A 19,113-nucleotide genomic window follows, 5' to 3' on the forward strand; every position below is an offset into this window, starting at 1 on the left:
CATGCAACCTCAAGTAACGCTAGATGACCCAATGGGAGTACGGTTAAAAAAGGAGTCACCTGGTCATGACAATGCAGCCAACCACCGCCTTTATGGCTTCATCCTTGTAGTTGCCACGAGCTGTCTGCTGCAGAGAGCCAAGAAGGTGGAGAACGTTCTCTGTGCGAAGCACCTTGTGCACTGTGTCCACCACCATCAGGACGCCGCCATCATGCTGACCGACAGCAGTTGTCAGGCCTTCCCAGATTTCTAGCCTACACATAGGAGAGCCATAAGCATGAAGCAAATACCCATGCTTTGGTCTACTATAACACAGAGGCTTTCTGTTTTATGCCATATTCCTTGACAAGACAGGGGCAAGAAATATTGGTGAGACCTTGCTTTCTATTACTGTTCAGCTGAACATATTTCCCAAGAAATATTGGATACTGCAGACAGCTACAATCTGCGCAAAACAACCTATACTAATGCTGTCGTGAAGTCAAGGTTGCATGCGCGACGTCCACACTACGTGGCGATGTACACTGGCATATGGGATGGTTGAACATGAAATGCACCCGCAGCCTTGACTGTCACAATATTTCAATGAGGGCGCAACCTACATCGACTTTATTTACAGAGGGTCGCCAATTGACGCGACACATTGAGAACAAAATCCACTTCGCTTGCCATCAAAACCCCAGCTAAGCTAAAACGTCAACTGTCAATAAAAACTGTCAACTTCCACTTAACTCTACTGCCATTTTGAGGCTTGAATGCACTGTTGTCTCCCACCACACACACCCTTTCACTAAACTTTATGTCAACACAACAGTCAAAACTCAAACCCACAATAACACAATTGGCGGGAAAAGCAAGAAAATGTGCTTTCGTGAGAATTTCATTGTTGCGAAACGAGACAGCACAGGCAGGGAACGCATCGCAAAGCGATACTTTACTGTAAAAATAGAGTTAGCCTACATTTGCAAGCCGTGCTCGAGGCTGTAGAACCACATTGCTGACAGCACAAAGTGCACCACATGCATGAATGGGCGATGGCAGCACTGCCATGGAGCAGTATTCTATCGATTGCTTTCGGAGATACGATCACTTTCACGAGATTTCAGCTATCTCTACACCGGATGCAGCGCAAACTGCGTTCCACGCACGCAACAGCATTTCTCCAGTGCACGCTATCGCCCATAAATGCCGGCACTCCCAGTGCAGAGCACAAAAGTGATTGTATCTCTTATCACCAAAAGTGATCGACCAAGAATTCAGCCACTTTGCGCAAATTTACACACAGCAACGCCGAATCTGCAAGCAATGCCTGTTGGGTGGTACCCAAATCAGCATTCTTGAAGTGGGGGACTGGTTTTCTCAGATGATTACTTTCGGGAGTCGCAATACAGCCCCAGTTCTCAATCATGGCCAGAGGCATGGCTGCCCACGCTACGGCTGCCATCTCAAACACCATAAACCAGTGCACGTCAGTGGGACATATATTTTCTTATTTTGCCACAGATTATACACTGTGCTAGGTATATAAAAAGTAATCACATGTTAATAGAGGGATGCGGCCGCACCTTTTGGAATAAGCAATCAGCAAACTAGACAGGGCCATGACGTGTATTCGGTGCACGCGATAGCTCCCGGTGCATTAATGGCAGCGCCTTTGCAAGCACATGGGGAGAGCATTTTTGTAATTTAAGTGGAGAGAAAATGCAGGTTGAGCACTTTTTGTACTCTGTTAGCGCTACACACGCAAGCTATATGGGGGCTAATTTTCTGGCATATTTCGTTGATGCAAGATATAGTGGAATCTCGTTGATACGAACTTCACCGGCATCAGAAAATAAAGTGCATCATCTGAAAACCGTATCATCGAACGTATTATCCAACCAAATTGCATTAGCGGGGAAAGAAAAAAGAAACTTATTATCCCGAAAAACGTGTTATGCAGAATTGTATCAACGAGATTCCACTGTAGTGACATTTTGTTGCCAAGAGATACAAAATGCATTGAGTCCTATGGGTGTTCATCGGGGATCCAAAATTTTGTTGTCTCGAGCCTTCGAGCGTTCAACTGTAAGTCAATGCAATTTCAGTTTGCCACTTAAATGATAAATTCAGATAAAAAATAATAGTAAAAGAAATATTATTGCTCAGAATCTCACCCGTGACGACTGATTGGTTTTGGACCAGTAGAGTTGAAGAACTGACGTCGGATCTGAACAAACTGCATGCTCTCGAGGTTCCTGCATAAGGGAGCGAAAGGAGCGAAAATAGTATGTGCACTATTAATCGTAGAGCAGAACAAGTCCTACATGCATACCTATGTTTCGAGAGCTTATGTCATCCCTCCAATAACAAGAATAATAATAAAATAGAATCTTTACCTGCGCATCTGTGTGTTGAAAATTCTCAGCAGCTCTGGATTGTTGGGCGCAAGCTCCTGGACATGCTTCACGATGATGCAAATTTGGGCACCATCAATGTGACGCTGAGAGTACAGCTCTGTGACCTGAAATCAAGTTGGGATCGATATACCTTGGCAAATTTCTCCCGCATTCTATGCCGTTACCCTGATTTTCAGCATGCACTGGCTGAAAGTGGCAGTAACAGCACTGCCACAGTAAGTAAACCTGTTGCAAATATTTAAAGAATAAAAAATTTGTGGCAAAGGCAGTTATTGAACTACTGATACACAATTAGCTTGAAAACTGCAAACAATGCATGCAGATGACTGAGTTATTAAGGGGAGATGTGGGTTCTAAAAATAGTTTTGTTAATTTTGGTATGAATTGCATGATATTTAAGGGGAGACGGGGGTCTTGAAATGGCAAAAAATCGCAAAAGGGTACATTTTTGGAAAAGTGCATTTTCACTACGATTATACATTCAAGAATCCCTCCTTGAAGTATAGAAGGTAAATTTAATCAGAAAACAGAAAAAAAGACGCGTTTATACAGGCCAGGGTGGACGCAAAATTAGCGAAAATTGGCCAAAAATGTTCCAACTTCGCACTGTCGCCATTTGCGAATATGGTGGACAGCAGCTGCCATCTTGGGTTTGTTTGGAAGCTGTTTACCTTGTGCGCATTTTACACCATTTCAAAATGGCGTCAGCGAGAGGAAACCGATGCTATTGCACCATTTTTGAAGGATGCATCCGTGCCGCTGATTGGCCAAAGTGCGGACACCCTCAGCGGGCCTCGCTCCTATTGGTTTAATTTAATTTATTGGTAAAATTTAATTCTTTCTGCTGATAGTGTTGATAGCAAATAGTTTTTTACACTGATTGCAAATATATAATTAGATTTTGTATAACTGCATTAGAGCAAAAGATACAAAATTTTTAATAGTGAAATTAAGGTGATTTCTTATGGGACTTTTCAAAAACTTTGTCAAAAGCAAAGTATATGGCAAGAATGCCAGAGAGTTGCTCTAGCCGGTGATGCTATTTTTATTGTTCTCAGTGCACTTATAGTGTGAAAAAAAAAGATGTACACCTCATTGCAATATTTTTGCTTTATAATTAGTGGCAATTAGAATTTTGCAGACAACTTTAGAAATAAATAAGTAGCTTCACCAGCTAAATCCATTCAATACAAATATATTGATGTCGAACTTCTTGCTGGTACCTAAAACAACACACAAAATGCTCCGTAAGGCAGTGCGTGATGGCCAAAAAATTGAAACTGAGAAAAACAGTCTGAACTTTCAGTTCATTGTAACTTTTATTGACCTAGCAATAAGGCAATATGAATTGTATTACCATGTAGCACTGTCCTTCAGCAGCAAGTTTATGATATATATGTGGCCACTGTGCAAAAATAACACTGAGATATTTGCTGTAACATCATGCACAGTCATTGAAAGCAATGCTAGAAAGCTAGCACCAGCTACTTCACATTTCTCTTTTAGATCCTTGTTGATCAGGAGGCACACAAATTGCATCCCTGTACAAATAAAGTGGTGCAGAGTTCATAATAACAACCAAATATGTCATTTGCACAAAGTTTATGACCAGCATTAAATCAGGATCAAATCCCAGTGGTGGCTAGATTTAGATGGAGGCGAAATGCAAGAAAGAAAGTTCGTGTACTTGTGTTGTAGTGCATACCAGGTGGTCAAAATTATTCCTGAATCATATCGTGGTTTTGGCATGAAAAATCCCAGAATTCAAATTAACAAAAAATATTTCACACACTCGCACAATTCTGCATTCAGCACAGGTCACACCTAGACCTATAGTAGCCCAGGACTGTAGGCAGGGTCTGTTTCTGGCTTGTGCCTCTTTGCATGCTTGCTTGTCACAGCATTTCTGCTTTTATGATCCTTGTTGCACGCGTGAAACCACCGACGATCGTTTTCAAAGCATCGATGCACCATTCGCGCATGCCACTGGTGGAGCACTCCAGCACAAGCTTGGCACAAAGCCCAAGAGCCCGTACTCCTTGGCAGAGTCCCTTGAAAGCATCAACGCTTTCTTGCCACACCCGTGATACGACAGATAAATCCACGATTGCAAATTCAGTTCCATGGTCGTTACCGTCCTCTTTCGTGTCAAAGCCTAGCAGCTCGAACTTTCGCTTCGTTGCAGACTGCGAAGCCAGGTGCGTTTTCGTGTTACCGGCGCTTGCTGTGCGCTCGCTACAGTGGGACCTCGATCATACGTCCCCCGATTATGCGACAACCCGCATTTTACGATGAATTGGTTTGGTCCCGGCAAAACCCCCATAGAAATAATGCATTAAAAACCTTGATTAAATGACGCAATTTTACGTCGACCCCGCCTCGTACGATGCCTCAATTGGTACCGGCCGTGGAAAAAACAAAGAAAAAGTCCGAAGCAGACGCAGGCTGGCACGTAAGCACACTTCAGGCAGCTGATAACAGGTGTGCAATACCGTATTTACCCAAATGTAACGCTACCACGATTGTAACGAGAGAGGTGACTTTCCAGTCACGTGAAGTAAATGAAATAAAACCGCGAATGTAACGCGAGATGAACGGAAAAAGAAATGGTACCTTTATTCAAGCAATCGCAATTCGAAACTTGTTCTCTTCACTCATCATCGTCATCCGAAGAGGAGACCTCGACTTTCCTTTAATGGAAATGGCCGATCATTTTCGCAGATAGTTACCACTTTCGCGAAATTTCACGTGACTCGGCACTGAAAATACCCCCAACAAGTGTTTCTGCCGCTGTACTAAGCACGCTATCCGCACCAAGAGCGCTGTCAGCCGTATAGTTTGAGGGGTTCGGTGCTGGGTCAAGCAGAGTCTCGCGAAACCGAAACTATTTCCAGAAGTGATCACCTGAGAATCATGTCATCTTCCGTGCCGTCGAGCTTGTTTGAGATTTACGTACCCCTTCTTCAAAGACCGCACAACATTTCATTCGGGGTCAGTACCAGGCAACTTCAGGTTCCACAGAGCCTTTCTGACTGGCTTCGCATTTAAAGAGGGCCTGCTGCTGGTCCCGCCATTCACAATTCGTCAACGTTGAGACACAGAGCCGCGGCAGACTTTCCTAGCTCCTCGGCCATCAAAACTGCTCGTCTCTGGAAGCGGACGTCATACCGAATGCGCTGCGTCGCCATAACGTCCAAATAAAAGGAGTCGAACAGCAAAAGGCCGTAGGGTATTGTGGCATCGTAACCAGACACAAGCACAGCGAAAACAGCGTCTATTCCAATCAAAAACAAGTTCTGACTTCGGTCGAATTGTATATGGATTACATCGAGACGTATGTTACAGGTTGCCAACATAGCGCTAGAAATCACGGGATTTATAGCATTTGTTTTAAAATAGCCAATTTTGCTGTTATTCGACTGTAACGCGAGGGTTTAGTTCAAGCAACGAAAATCATGAAAAATATGTGCATTACATCAATACGGTAATTTCTTTATAATTTAATCTACCTTCCTTGGAGCAGTGCAGGTTCGTGCCACGGGCTTATTCAGGTGGTCTGTACCAGTTTTTTGGGCAAGAGTGAGCGCCACTGCCTATATTCTTAGTTTTTGGATTATACGACGGTTTTGTGTGGTCCCCTGAAAGTCGTATAATCGGGGTTCCACTGTACTTTCATCATTTCTGAGGAAAACTGGTGTCTACACGGTCTGTGCCAACACGCGAGGCATAGGCAGCCCAAGTGTTGACTCTAGACGTGCAACCCGCGGAAGTCGATCTGGAAGAATCTCCAGGCAGACTGGCAACTCCAGGAGGCCCTAGCCGCCTTCCATCGTGCATTTCACTGCAGCTTACTTGCCAAATGCTTGGCGCGTAATAACCGTGAGACTATGATCCCCTCCAGCCTTTGGGCAGCGATAAGAGCCCCTTATCAAACGTTGCCGAGGCGCAAGCAGCCAAACAGGTGTGAACAGGGTGCGATGAAACCACAGAGAGAAACAAACGCAATGAAATGCGATATCGGTCAAGCGCGCAGGAATCGGCATGCAACAAACGGCGCAGGACTAATGGGAGCGAAGCGCGTGCGGGTGTGTGCGCTTTGGCCAATCAGCGACACGGATGCATCCTTCAGAATTGACGCGACGCAATTGGTTTCCCCTCTCCGACACCATTTTGAAATGGCGCAAAATGCGCATAAAGATAACAGCTTCCAAACAAGACCAAGATGGTGGCCGCCATCCACAGCGTTCGCAAATGGCGACGGGGCGAATTCAAAAATTGTTGGCCAATTTTTGCTAATTTTGTGTTTACTCTGGCCCGTACAAGCGTGATTTTATAAAATTTGCCAATTCAATTTACCTTCTACATTTCACGGAGGATTTTTTAATGTGTAAACATAGCAAAACTGCACTTTTCCAAAAATGCACTTTGAGAATTTTTGCCATTTCAAGACCTGAGTCTCCCTCAACATAAAGCAAAGCACAGGCAATAAATGTGCCATAGTGGAGAGTAAATCATTTTTCTTACCCAACGGGTCCTTCAACAACCAAAATAATCTCTCTTAAGTATTACAGTTGCCGACTAAATGCATCAATTCTTTACAAATAAATCGCACGTCATAGGTGCAAGAGTTGCACAGGCATCGCCTTTTCACCATCAGGAGACTTTCAAAGCTCCTGATCAATTAATGAATTATGAGGCTTTATGTGCCAAAACCATGATCTGATTATGAGGCACGCCGTAGTGGGAGACTCCGGAAATTTGGACCACCTGGGGTTCTTTAACGTGCACCTAAATCTAAGTACATGGGCAATTTCACATTTCGCACCCATCGAAATGCGGCCGCCGTGGCCAGGATTCGATCCCACGACCTCGTGCTCAGCAGCCCAACACAATAGCCACTGAGCACCACGGTGGATAAGGCTCCTCATCAGCAAAACTTTACCGCAAACAGAATTTTGTTTTCATAAAATTTGACTAAGCCCTCATAAAACTGGAACGAGCCCGAATTCGTAAACTTTACATAAAGTTAGGGCAGGTGTAGTTTCTTCCCTTTTTTTTCACAGAGAAAGCCAGCAGAGAACACACAGAATGACATCAAAACTCACTCATCATTGGCCACACACTTCCTGTGCGAGGAAATTATTGCACACGAAAGCACACTCAGGGGCAATCCTGAATCACAAGATAAAACAGCAATAGTTGATGTCCTTACCTTATGCTCCAGTCGGGTTGCGCTCTTCAAATCAGACATGCCATCAAATATATAGCTCCCACCAAACCGATCCCGATGGTCTCGCAAAAGAGCACCACGAAGACGAGACGACTCAATGTTTGGTGCAAATTCCACATGGTACTGCTGAATGGCCCAGCTGGGCATTGTGAGCAGACGGAAGTAGTTGGACAAGAGCTTAACGGGGTTTCCAGTCGTACCTGAAACCAAGAAACAGTGAGAAACATTGCTAATTTCCAAAGACGAACAACACATAGAGGAAATGATGCACCAAGAACTTGTGTACACATTACTGCACTTTATTACCTACAATGCATGAGCACATCCGGAGGCACAGTTACACTGCATGTCATATTGAGCACAACTACCCAAGTGCACTATGGGGATTCCTGCATCCCCCGACATTCGTTTCCCCAACATAACTCAAGTCTCTTGGCTTTTGGATACCCCACATAACACGCACCCAGTGGAGGAAGTCTGTGTTGCAGCAACCATGACGAGTGTTCAAATGGTAGCACCACCTCACAGCGTGGATAACTAGGGCACAAGAAGAGCTTGCTTCCCTCTGTCATCAGGATGGCAATGCACGCAGTGTGCATGCTTGTTTGCCTTGTTTGCGTGACTAACTCACAGAAGGCTTCACTGTCCAGCCTCAGAGTGGCACTGTCATGGGCAAACACAACTACCTGGACACACCTCTATTCGCAAGACAACACCTGTGAAGGACTCTGGCATAGGTGTTCAGCATGGGCAAACATTCTGCGCTTGGTATGCTTGCTTGGCAAGCAGAACTGAAGTCGATTCCTCAGCGTGTCCCATTCATTGCCTTTTGGCTGACTTGTATTCCTGTATAGAAGTTCACACTGTGTTGTCATTTACTTTGTTAACAGTACGTGAGGCCTCACAGTGCATGTGCACAGCACACACACACCACAGTGCAAGAAAACCAGACATTCCATGAACAAAAGTGCAGAGAGATACTCTTAGAGGAGGGAAAGGCAATATGAACGGGCCCCATCTTGTGGCATGGAATGGGAACATGCTAGGTTGCCGTGGTAAATGTGGTTCTGGCACAGCTGTGCTTTTAGCCAACCGCTCATGCCAACATGTCCACAGCAATGCAAATGTTCTCTTGATAACTGCCATGTATTCTTACCAGCAGACACTTGCAAAAGAACTATCTGTCTGTACTACCGATTGGAGATGCCCTGGGTGGAGGTTCAGTCCAAAAGAAACAGAGGGTAAGCAGAGGAGAAGCTACAACCAGCCTTGCTCAGTATCAACCACCATGCTGCTTTCACACACCTTTCTTGTCTGTGATGCGCTGGGGACGAGTGGCAAGAATGGCTATTTCATCACGGTGACCGCGTCGAGCACCTCGGCCAGCAGTGTCACCACCAGCCAAGCTCATGGCCCCCATCTGTTCGATGGGCAGCTGCGGAGGGACCACCTCCCCAGGCCTTGCCATCACTCCAGCCGAACGATGGCCAGCCCGTCCGGTTGGAGGCATCTGTGGTGGTGGCGCCTGCTGCTGTGGAGGACAGCCAGCCATGCCACCAGACAGCTGCTGCTGGTAGCCAGGTGACTGCTGATACCCAGGTTGCTGCTGCTGCTGGTAGGCAGGTGGCTGCTGCTGATAGCCAGGCCACTGCTGATACCCAGGTTGCTGCTGGTATCCTTGTGGCAGCTAGTGAATAGGATCAAACACAAAACTACAGTTTAAATTTCATCCCACAGATCTAATGTTTCTCGCAGCAAGCAAAGGAACTCGTGCATGGTACAATGGCATGTTGACCAAACTCAAAGCATTTTCAATCAGCAGCACCTATGTGTAAAAGGCTTCTTTCAACGGCATGCATATCTGCTGCTTGTGAGCTTTGCATTTCCGTGTTCATTAACACAGCATGTGGCATTGCTGATTAGCTAAATGACACAGCATGCTCTAAGGCCATTCCAAGCACCTAGGTGTGATGAGTCCACAACATACAACACCATGCTCACCTGGTATGGTCCAGCACCTTCAAAGCCAGGCCTTCGGATTGCGGACTCCTGTTGCGTCGGGGCCGCAGTGCCACGGGACTTGCCTCGCGACCGGCCTCTTGCTCGTCCTGTTGGCTCAGACATGTCTGCGAATGGCCAGCACAACACATTATGACAATGATGGTGACAGCATACGTAAATGCATGGAAATAGCAATGTCACAAAATGCACCGCAGTCTAGCTGGTACTATTACATGCGTTAAACATTTCTACTAGTACTCCAATGTGTAGTTACATTTCCAGGTTCAGTTGTATTTGTAACAGTGGTCCAATTCAGATTCCAAAGGGTACATTTAAGGGTACTCCATGCCTATAAACCAGCTACAGAGTGATTATGTCACACTTCAATGTAGAGGTGAGTCGCTCAGCAGTGAGCTGGATCTTGTCTCTTTTTAAAGAGCAAGTGAGCGGCAGTTGTTTTGGAGAAAGGGAGGCAGTTCTCGTTCAGTGAGCCATGCCGAACCGTTCAGTCAGAGCCGGGTCTTCTGCTGGGTGTGACTTCTGCGCAATCTATTAGCGGTGCAAGAAAGCAACTGCCCTCCAAGCGGCCACCGGCAGAAGCTGAAATTTTATGTAATAACACCCACCCACACGCGCGCAGCCAAGGTCGGCCACAACCGTCACAGTGTTTCCGGGGTTGTCAGTCCCTTGCAGCGTTTGTTTAACCCCTTTCGGTGATCTTCGCACGTGGTCCGTCCGAAACATTATCCCCGTCGGCGCTCCACGCAGGTGGTGCGTCTTACATGCGCCTTCCCATGGTCGTCGCTCGATATTGACGCGTTCGTCGCGGCGGAAGGAAATGCCTAGACATTGCTGTTATAACAGCATCGTTTGTCGTGACACGCCATCACACACGTTTGGCAGAGACGAGAAGGTGCGTAAACTTTGGATGCCTGCCTGTCAGCCTCACTCACGCACAGCCTGGAGACCTCTAAAAAAATGACTTCATTTGCGCGGACCACTTCGTCGACAATGATTATGTGACCAGCCCGGCTGTGCTGAAAATCCTCGGCATGCCGCTAAAAAGACAATTCTTAAAGCCTGACGCTGTGCCATCGGTCTTCTCACGAAAACGCAAGGCAGAAATGATCAGCGGCACGTTGGAAAAGAGGAGGCGAAAAGATGTCAGTACTGTTTTCGTTCACTTGTAGCGTTCTTGAGCAGTGTGGGGGCGAGGCTGGGGCGAGATGCCCGAGGCTGGGCACGAAGGCAGTAATGTCTTTAAAAATGTTGGTAAAGCATAGTAAAACAATACAAGGCTAGTGAGCGCGACTCACGAGATCAGACACACACACAGCTCTGCTTGGCTCTGCTTCTCCACAGGCAAAAACAAAAAAAAACTGGGCAGAACGCCAGACAGATGCTTCCATCTGTCGGTCGGCTGGCGAAGTGGACGTGAGAGTCTCGGAGGTACTGATACCTCACAGCAGTTGCTCACGCCGACGGCATAAACTACTATTCAGTCATGCACGCAGTGCTGAAGTACCCCACAGCTGCCTTGCCTGCGTGTGCTCTTGAAAAAGCAAGTTTACAGAGGAAATGACAAATAATTCTTGCACAATTAAGTGTCTGGTGCAGAGCAAAACCTGTGCACTACGGTTCATGAAAACCTGACCAGCACTTCCACGGCCTGCTCTTCGTACGCAGAAGGCTCGTAACCGTAAGCGGTAATATTTCTTGCCAAGTAGGAATGGTCCTCATCTTCAGACGTGTACTCATCGATGGTAGAAACACCAGAACTCGAATCCATGCTCGTGATGGCAGCGTCGGTGCGCTTCGAATGACCGCGGCCGGCCGGCTGGCTATCCGACGAGGGTATCGTGACGTCACGCCTTCCAACTCCCGTGGGCTGGGCGGCGAGGCGCGTGCTCACAAAAACGCCAAAAATAAAGCCATTGGCTCAAAAATGAGCTAAGTGACTACTTCTTTTCGGTGTAATCACACACTGAGCATTCATTTGCAGCATTTTCGTAAAATTTTCTGATTTCGTGTCAGTATCCCTTTAAAGAGCGAGTGAGCCATGGTTCAGTAAGTGAGCGGCAGTTCTTTTGGAGAGAGGAAGCCGGTTCTCTCTCGTTCAGTGAGCTGTGCCAAACCGTTCCGTTGGAGCTGGGTCTTCTGCTGGGTTCGAGGTTTCGTTCTCTGACCAAAGAGTGGTAGCCGGCGTGGGCAGACTCGCGCTACTCTTACTCGCTCGCAGTGTGTGCAGCAGTCCCTTTGGTTTTTTTGTGCGTCCTATGGTGTGGCACCCGCTGCCACCGTTTCGTTGCCTGCTGCTCTTTGAACAATGTCTCACGACTCTCACCGATTGCACATCGTGCGCTGGTGCAACAACACTTCGAAGATGGTCTTCCGTGTATTAAAGGCAACAGGTGAATGTACAGTTCACGTCCTGGTCTTCATTTGTGCTAATTAGTGTAGTCATGAAAATGTTGCCAATGGCATCCAATTCTGTGCATTTTCTGAGCATGTATCATTAGCACGTCAATAAAACAAGGCCAATGATTTGTTGTGCTGTAATAGAACATTTCTTTCATTGCGATAGCAATTATATAGACACTCCAAGCGGATTTCTGCTGTCGTTGCCGGGAGGTTCCGTATAAAGTCCAACGGTGATGAAATTGTCGCCGCGCGCCGTATGCTGTATGTGCGAGTGAAAGCACGTGAGGGATGCGCGCTTTCACAGGGAGCGAGCGCACGGCAGAGAGCAAACACAACTTCTTGTGTCGCGCGAAAGGCTGTGGGGGGACAGGAGGAGACGTTTAGCTGCGGCACCAAATGCATATTTATATAAAAACGTTGCGAGGCGAGAAGGTGGTAAAGACTTCCAACACTGCTCGACGAGTGTCTTATTCTGATCTCGTTGAAAACCTCCGAGCGGCTGCCAGAGGCACCGGCAACAGTCACCAATGCAGTAGGCATTCGGTGCGAACGTGGGCAAAATGCCGACGGCGTCGACAACAGTTCTGCGCGTTGCTGGTGCTGCCACATGTCCAAGTTTATACAGCTGATAAAACTACTATGCTTACTCCGTATAGCTCTCTACTAATTTGCTATCGTAATTGATGCTTCACCTTTCAGGTGAAACTGCGACATTTTTTTCTTTTTTTTTGTCTTGGCACATGATGGTATGATTGCCAGTACGTCGCGTGCGCTCAAAAGAAAAAAAAAACGAAAGGTACGTGCGGCAGTTTTGTGGATCTTTCATATGATTTTTGTATTGTACTTCAAGAAATGATTTCGACATTCATTTTCCTTGGCGTTACAGCTCACTCATACTACAGTGAGCGTGCATATGTGAATAAATAAAGTTGACAGATAACGTAAAGTTAATTTTAAAATACCACAAAAACAGGAAAGCTCTTGGAATGACGATGAAGTTACATATCTTTTTCTGAAAAAGGTATGTTGCATTCTGCCTGTTAGAGTATCATAAGCATTTTATTCCCATTATCAGAAAAGAAAGTTTCATTACAATTCAAAATTCATGCTTTTAAGATATGTAAAATATTCTCTGAGCAGTGAAAATACTAATAACACGGTTATTCAATTATGCATATATCGTTTTTTTCAAAGCCAAATAATTATAGAATATGCATAACACAGGTTACACATATAAGTAAACCGGTGAGCCGTTCAAATGAACCAGTTCACTTCAGAGAACTGAGCCGTTCCGAGCCGCTCACTGAAGTGAACCGTTTTGCCTATCTCTACTTCAATGTAATCACGCATAACAGGCATTTGATCAGTTATTCTTCAGATTTCAATTTGTGCAAACTGTACACGCACAAGTAGTACTTGCCTCATGACAGTCCTACCTAAGCCCTGTTATCAACCACCACAGCATTGGTAGGTCAACATGGAATATGAACATGTATGTAGCACAGCATGGCCAAGAAAATGCAATCATTTTTTTTAAATTCTTTTCCTTCCCACGCTTCATCACCAGTTCGAGCAGCGCTCTGTCTACTTTAGCACTTCGATTGGCCAGTCATGAGCGGCAGGTAGGAAAAAAAGAAAATTGCTTCATTATACAAGCCTTTATCACCTTAACTAGAGATGTCACAGAGGTTGTTGAAAGAAAAGGGAACTTTCAAACACTAAACTGCAAAAAAATCATGATCTCTTTGTCAAAAAATATTTAACAAACAAAAACGGCGAGACAAAGCTGATAATCGGGCTAGTTGATAATGCGGTCTAGCAGAGCAATACAAACAACAGTGCCTGTCCCATTTGCTTTCTTATTTGTGTTAGTGTGGCTCTCATAAAAAACACAGTAAGGAATTTTTGCTTGAACATAACTGCCAAAAAGAAATCCTACATTAAGTCTGAACTAGAAGTAAGATTGTTTTATTAAAAAAAGCGATCTTAAACTTTAATATAGATTACTTAAACCACATTTTACTGATACTGATGTCGAAGGGTTTGTCTAAGAGGCCACAGCATGCAGTTTGAGGCTAGCTCATGTTCCACAGCTGCAATGCTTGGCAAAGGACATGATACCCTTATCTGCTTGGAAGCGGGTAACAGGTTTGAAGTGAAAATGTTGAGCACACGAATGGAATGCATGCGTGTAGCCGAAGTTTGCAGTATGAACACCCCAGTCAGATGCGCCAACTTACTTTGGGCGAGTGCACTTCACCGTTAAGTCATTTGCAGGCTGCCATACAAAAAGGTTTCGTGACACTCGCTCTAGAATGCACTGGCGTACAAGTGCGATCGTCAAACTCCCTTTGCTACAGTGCTTGAAACAGTAAAACTCAGTGGACTGTCGACAGCACTGAAAAACTTTTTTTTTGCGATTTAAATTGCTTTAAGCGTTTTGCTCATGAAAACAGCCTGCCACCCTCTTCCAACGAAACCAGTCATCTTTTAGGTACCAACGCTTCACCACTGCCTGTACTTCTTAAGGCAGAGATTGTCACTTGGATGCTGGATGCAATGTCGCCTGGTCTTCGCTCGACAATTAGGTTAACATTTTTTTGCAAATATTGGTGGAAACAAGTATAAAATGTGCTGGATAATTTACCGGTCAACATTGCCATCAGTTTCGAGGGACATTTTTCTGCATAGCAGCGTACCACTAAAGCGACATTCACTGCAGTAAAGTGCACTTGCCTTAAGTGTAACTAATACCCCTGTCAAGTGGGCAATTTAGGTGCACTTATGGGGAGTGCACTTTGGGACCTTGAGTGACACTTTAGAGTACGCGGTTCTAAACGGGAAAACAGAGCGCACTCACAGTAAAAAAAAAATGGCGTCGGACTACGAGCGCGCTTTGTAAGATGTAGATTAAAAAGAGAAGTACTTCTAAAAAGTGATTGATGTACGTTGTGTTATTAATAAAAACAACCTAATCTATGTTTTGCAACAAAAAACAAAAAGAGTTTTATTATAAGAGTGTGGCAAGTCAATGCCGGCCAAGAAAAATGCCTAGCCAATCCAGAATGACATAGCGGCGTGCGATGAGGCGGCATTTGATCCTGCTAGAACAGAATATAAGCACATTTTAGGCTATTAATTGTGTGCAAGAGCGGTTCAACCACTAAAATGAACTGTGTCCTTTTTATATGCATTACATTTTGTACCATTGAAACCGGTGGCGGTGAGGCTACGCACTCGGCCAGCCAGCAAAGTGCGTTCCGTGAACGCACTTCGACCGGAGTACTCTTCTGCAAGTGACACTCCACTTGTGACGTTTAGATTTGGCAAAGTGCACTTAAACCGAGTGACACTCTCTGTAAGTGCACTTAACTTGCCCGCTTGACAGGGGTATAAAATTGTTTGACTCTGGTATTAGTGAAATATTGAGCAAGCGAATTTTATTTCAGTGAGTAATTAATACATCAGTCGTGCAGGCAAATTTAGTGGCATGTTGGGCAAGTTTACTTTGCTCCTGCAGGTGTCACTTTGGCAGCACACTGCTATGCAGGAAAGTTATTAAACGCATAAGCATTTCTATGCCTACCCAATGAGGAAACCAGTCAGTTCGCCACATAAGATGACCACTTTCAAGATAGGGCCACAGCAGCAAGCGAAATGACATTTCTCAAATGTGAAGTTTTGATGAAAATGAACTCTATTTAAAAATCAAAATACAAAAACCTCATCCTTAATTTTTTCAAAATCTCGTAAACAGCTGTGGCAGACACTGGAAAAAGAATATTAAAAAACACATTGCATTATTTTGTTTGTAGTGACAATACAGGTGGTCGAAATAAGAGCTGTGCCAGGATGCAGCAAGGTGCTAAGAAAAAGGGCCATCGGGCTAACAACAATGTGCATAAAGCTCTGACTTGCCTAAACTTGACGATTGTGACAGAAAGGCAATACTAGAATTACGATTTCAAGCGCATCTTTTTAGAATGTCTAGCTTACCGACATAAACTCGTGCACTGATGCCACTACTCGGCCATCATTCGTGCCCATATTTTGTTTGCGCTTACGAATGAGGCTGTTGTAAAAGTCATCTCTTTTGATAGAGTTGGTAGAGTATACTAAAATGGGGAGTGGGTCCACGGGAGGCGGTGGCAGGCGGAGCAAGTGAAGTGAAACAAGTTAAAAGTTTCTGGCGGTGTGGCCGCCGCCTTAGCCTGAAGAAGCTACATACACTCCGGCTGTTTCGGGTGCGTTGTCATTTGTCGTCTACTTAACAGCAGTCTTCTGTTTGATGACTCCACCTATAGGCGATGGTACCATTATCCTACATTTTATAGAAAAAATGAACCTAAGGGCAAAGATCGCTCTGAATCTGACGTGGATTAACTACGGAGTCAATCTAGCACACCCTAATTTTTTGCCTTCACTTCATGCTGGTAAGTGCTCTCAGTTTTACGTCTGCTAGTATCAGGTGTGACCGACCTCGAAACATACGACAAGCCACTTTTGGGCCGAGGGTTGAGTGCACACCACACAGTCGTAGTTCATAGACAAGCACCAACAGTGCTCGCAGTGATTTGCGCTGTGAGTAGTGCTGCGATGGCTTACTGTTACAGCTGTAACAAAGTTTTTTTGTGCAGATTACTGGATGGTGCACAAAAAGAAAATATCGTTTCAAAGAAATATCCGCAAGGATCTCGCATTCTTGTGAATTTGCGAGAATGCTCGGTTCATGAAAATAAGGCCTCCACACTGAATGAGTTCGCTATTTTTTCCCTCCTGAAGTATCCATTTGGCAAAGAAGCTACCGAGTGACATGCGCATAAAATATAAAATATTAAATGGAATCTAAAATATGAATTTTTGGACATCTGTTGATCTTTCGTGGAATCACCCAAGTATGGTTTTTAATGCCTGTTCATACCAGAGAAAATTATGTCCCAACAGCCAGCCTGTCACTGTCGTCAAGTGGTTACTAATGACAATATATTAGGCAAACCGCGAATACTATTATGAGACATAGCGTCTCTGCTACCTTCAAATGGAACGAATGCACTCGTGAAGCATCAATGCCTCCTTTAAAAAAAAGTAGGCACTGGATGAACACGTGTCTGCGCAGCGTCTACAGTAAAATGTCAACGTGCAGATGGACGCGTCGGTTTGAAATAACTCCCTCCGCGAACGAAGAACTACGCGAGGCACGTAGTTCGTGCAACGCGTACGTACTACAGGAACGCGAACGACGCGCAGTTATCTAGCAACGCCGAACACGGGTCATCAGAGAAACGAAGCGCGTGTTTACAGGAGCTCGCGACACAGCTATGAAAATGACAAAGCATGAGCATAAAACAGCGCGACAACATAACTAATGAGTGACATATGTCGCTTATGACATGACATCGCTGTTCTAGCCGCTCAACAGAGATCAAACAGCTTAATTTTTGCAGCACATACGAAAAAAAAAGGACGTACTGACGGCGCAAACACACAATGGCGACTGAAGTGGCATGCTTAATTGTTTTGCGATAGACGCAACAGCACAACTTAGTTCAAACAGCATGCGCTATAGCCTTCGAGAAGGAGCTTATAGCACATCAGGAAAGATATGCTTCGGCCACTGAATATCAAGAATTTGGTAGAATTTGGTAAGTCACTCGGAAGCCGAGAATCGGTGTTTAGGCCTAGGAACAGCAGTGCATCGCCATGTGGAATCGTAGGCTACGATGGAACGGCCTCAAAGACGGCTGCCACATTATTTCAGATGTCGACTCCCCTAAAAAATCAGAAACGGTAATACGCCCGCGTGCGACAGGGTACGATCACCTACTTGAACATGCAGAAATGAAGTCTCAATAAGGCACGAAAACTGCGTGGAACCCAGGGGCCGTATTCTGAAACGTTCGCCTAGGCGAAATTTCTTTTTTCGCTTTCAGGCGTGCGCTGATTGGCTGTTTTAGTAAAATTGGATGAGCTGATTGGGTGGTTGAGCCCGACGTCATTCAATTTTGCTCAACCAGCCAATCAGCGCGCACGCCTGAAAGCGAAAAAAGAAATTTCGCCTAGGCGAGCGTTTCAGAATACGGCCCCTGACGCCGTCCAAACGCGAAAGAGCGCGGAAACAGAAACATGCTTTACGCAAACCACACAAAATTTCTAAACAAGCATGTTATGCGAGTGCACTCGTGGGATGCTAAACAATTTATTTTAAATTATTTGATAACGACGCGTTTACCTCGGAGAAGACTTGCACATGCAGGGAGAGGCAGAAAGTTCGCACAGGGAGACGCAGACCTGTTCGGAACAGTGTCTCAGCGAATTTCTACCACATTTAACATTTGCTACCACTGTCCGATGCATATGTTGTTGGCTCAAAACCATGGCTCATCCACTTCGACTAAATGCAGTGTATTTCGTCCTTTGTAACCTTACAAATAGCTGTGCAACGCATCTTTGTCAATAATCGGGAAACAAATACGTACCTTTTCAAGTCTGCAAGGGGCAACAAAATCTTCTTGAGACACAATTGAAGCAATTGACCACAAATATATCGAATACACAAAAGTCCTGTGTGAATATTTTACGGACACGAAGGACTATATCTAAACCAACCGCAGTACTTTGGTGCCGGCAAGTGCACATGCAACCTTCTGAACCTGAAAATGACGATTTGCAGCAGCCGGTTTGTGCAACTGAAATCAGATGGCGCCACCGGAGCGCCGCGCGTGTTAGACAGACATCTCTGGCCTTGGGCGCGAAAACGAAAGTACCATTGCTCAATCGCGAAAGCGTAGCCAGCGGCGTTTGACAAGCGCAGTTTGTCAAATGTCGAACAATATTCTGCTCTATGTGGAGATTAAGAGGGAAAACGTGTGCTGTGGGCGGATGCAAGAACTGTGATGGCGACATTAAGCAGTGGAACACGTCGGTGTGTGAAATACACGCGCCACAGCTGCATCAAGACTGCCCATGTCCGAGGCCGTTTTCCATGCACCGATTTCCTCAAGGAGAGAAAAACAAGCTCACCCGACAATGATGGATAGCGAACCTACAGAGAAAGAACTTCAA

General features: G+C 45.3%; 1 protein-coding gene across 1 annotated transcript in view; it reads right to left on the reverse strand.

Moving 5' to 3' along the window:
• The window catches only part of LOC119437728 (piwi-like protein Siwi), a 39,275-nt gene extending 20,628 nt beyond the window's left edge, over positions 1–18,647 (reverse strand). Inside the window, exons 1-7 of the mRNA XM_037704701.2 lie at positions 18,528–18,647; positions 9,631–9,755; positions 8,935–9,316; positions 7,612–7,829; positions 2,379–2,503; positions 2,157–2,237; positions 60–254 (exon numbers count right to left, since the gene is read on the reverse strand). Coding sequence (XP_037560629.1) covers positions 60–254; positions 2,157–2,237; positions 2,379–2,503; positions 7,612–7,829; positions 8,935–9,316; positions 9,631–9,753 — 1,124 coding nt within the window. The 5' untranslated portion in view covers positions 9,754–9,755; positions 18,528–18,647. The remainder of the gene's footprint in view (positions 1–59; positions 255–2,156; positions 2,238–2,378; positions 2,504–7,611; positions 7,830–8,934; positions 9,317–9,630; positions 9,756–18,527) is intronic.
• Between the last annotated feature and the right edge of the window lie 466 nt (positions 18,648–19,113).

The sequence above is a fragment of the Dermacentor silvarum genome, chromosome 1 (assembly GCF_013339745.2).
Source record: "Dermacentor silvarum isolate Dsil-2018 chromosome 1, BIME_Dsil_1.4, whole genome shotgun sequence".
Taxonomy (NCBI): domain Eukaryota; kingdom Metazoa; phylum Arthropoda; class Arachnida; order Ixodida; family Ixodidae; genus Dermacentor; species Dermacentor silvarum.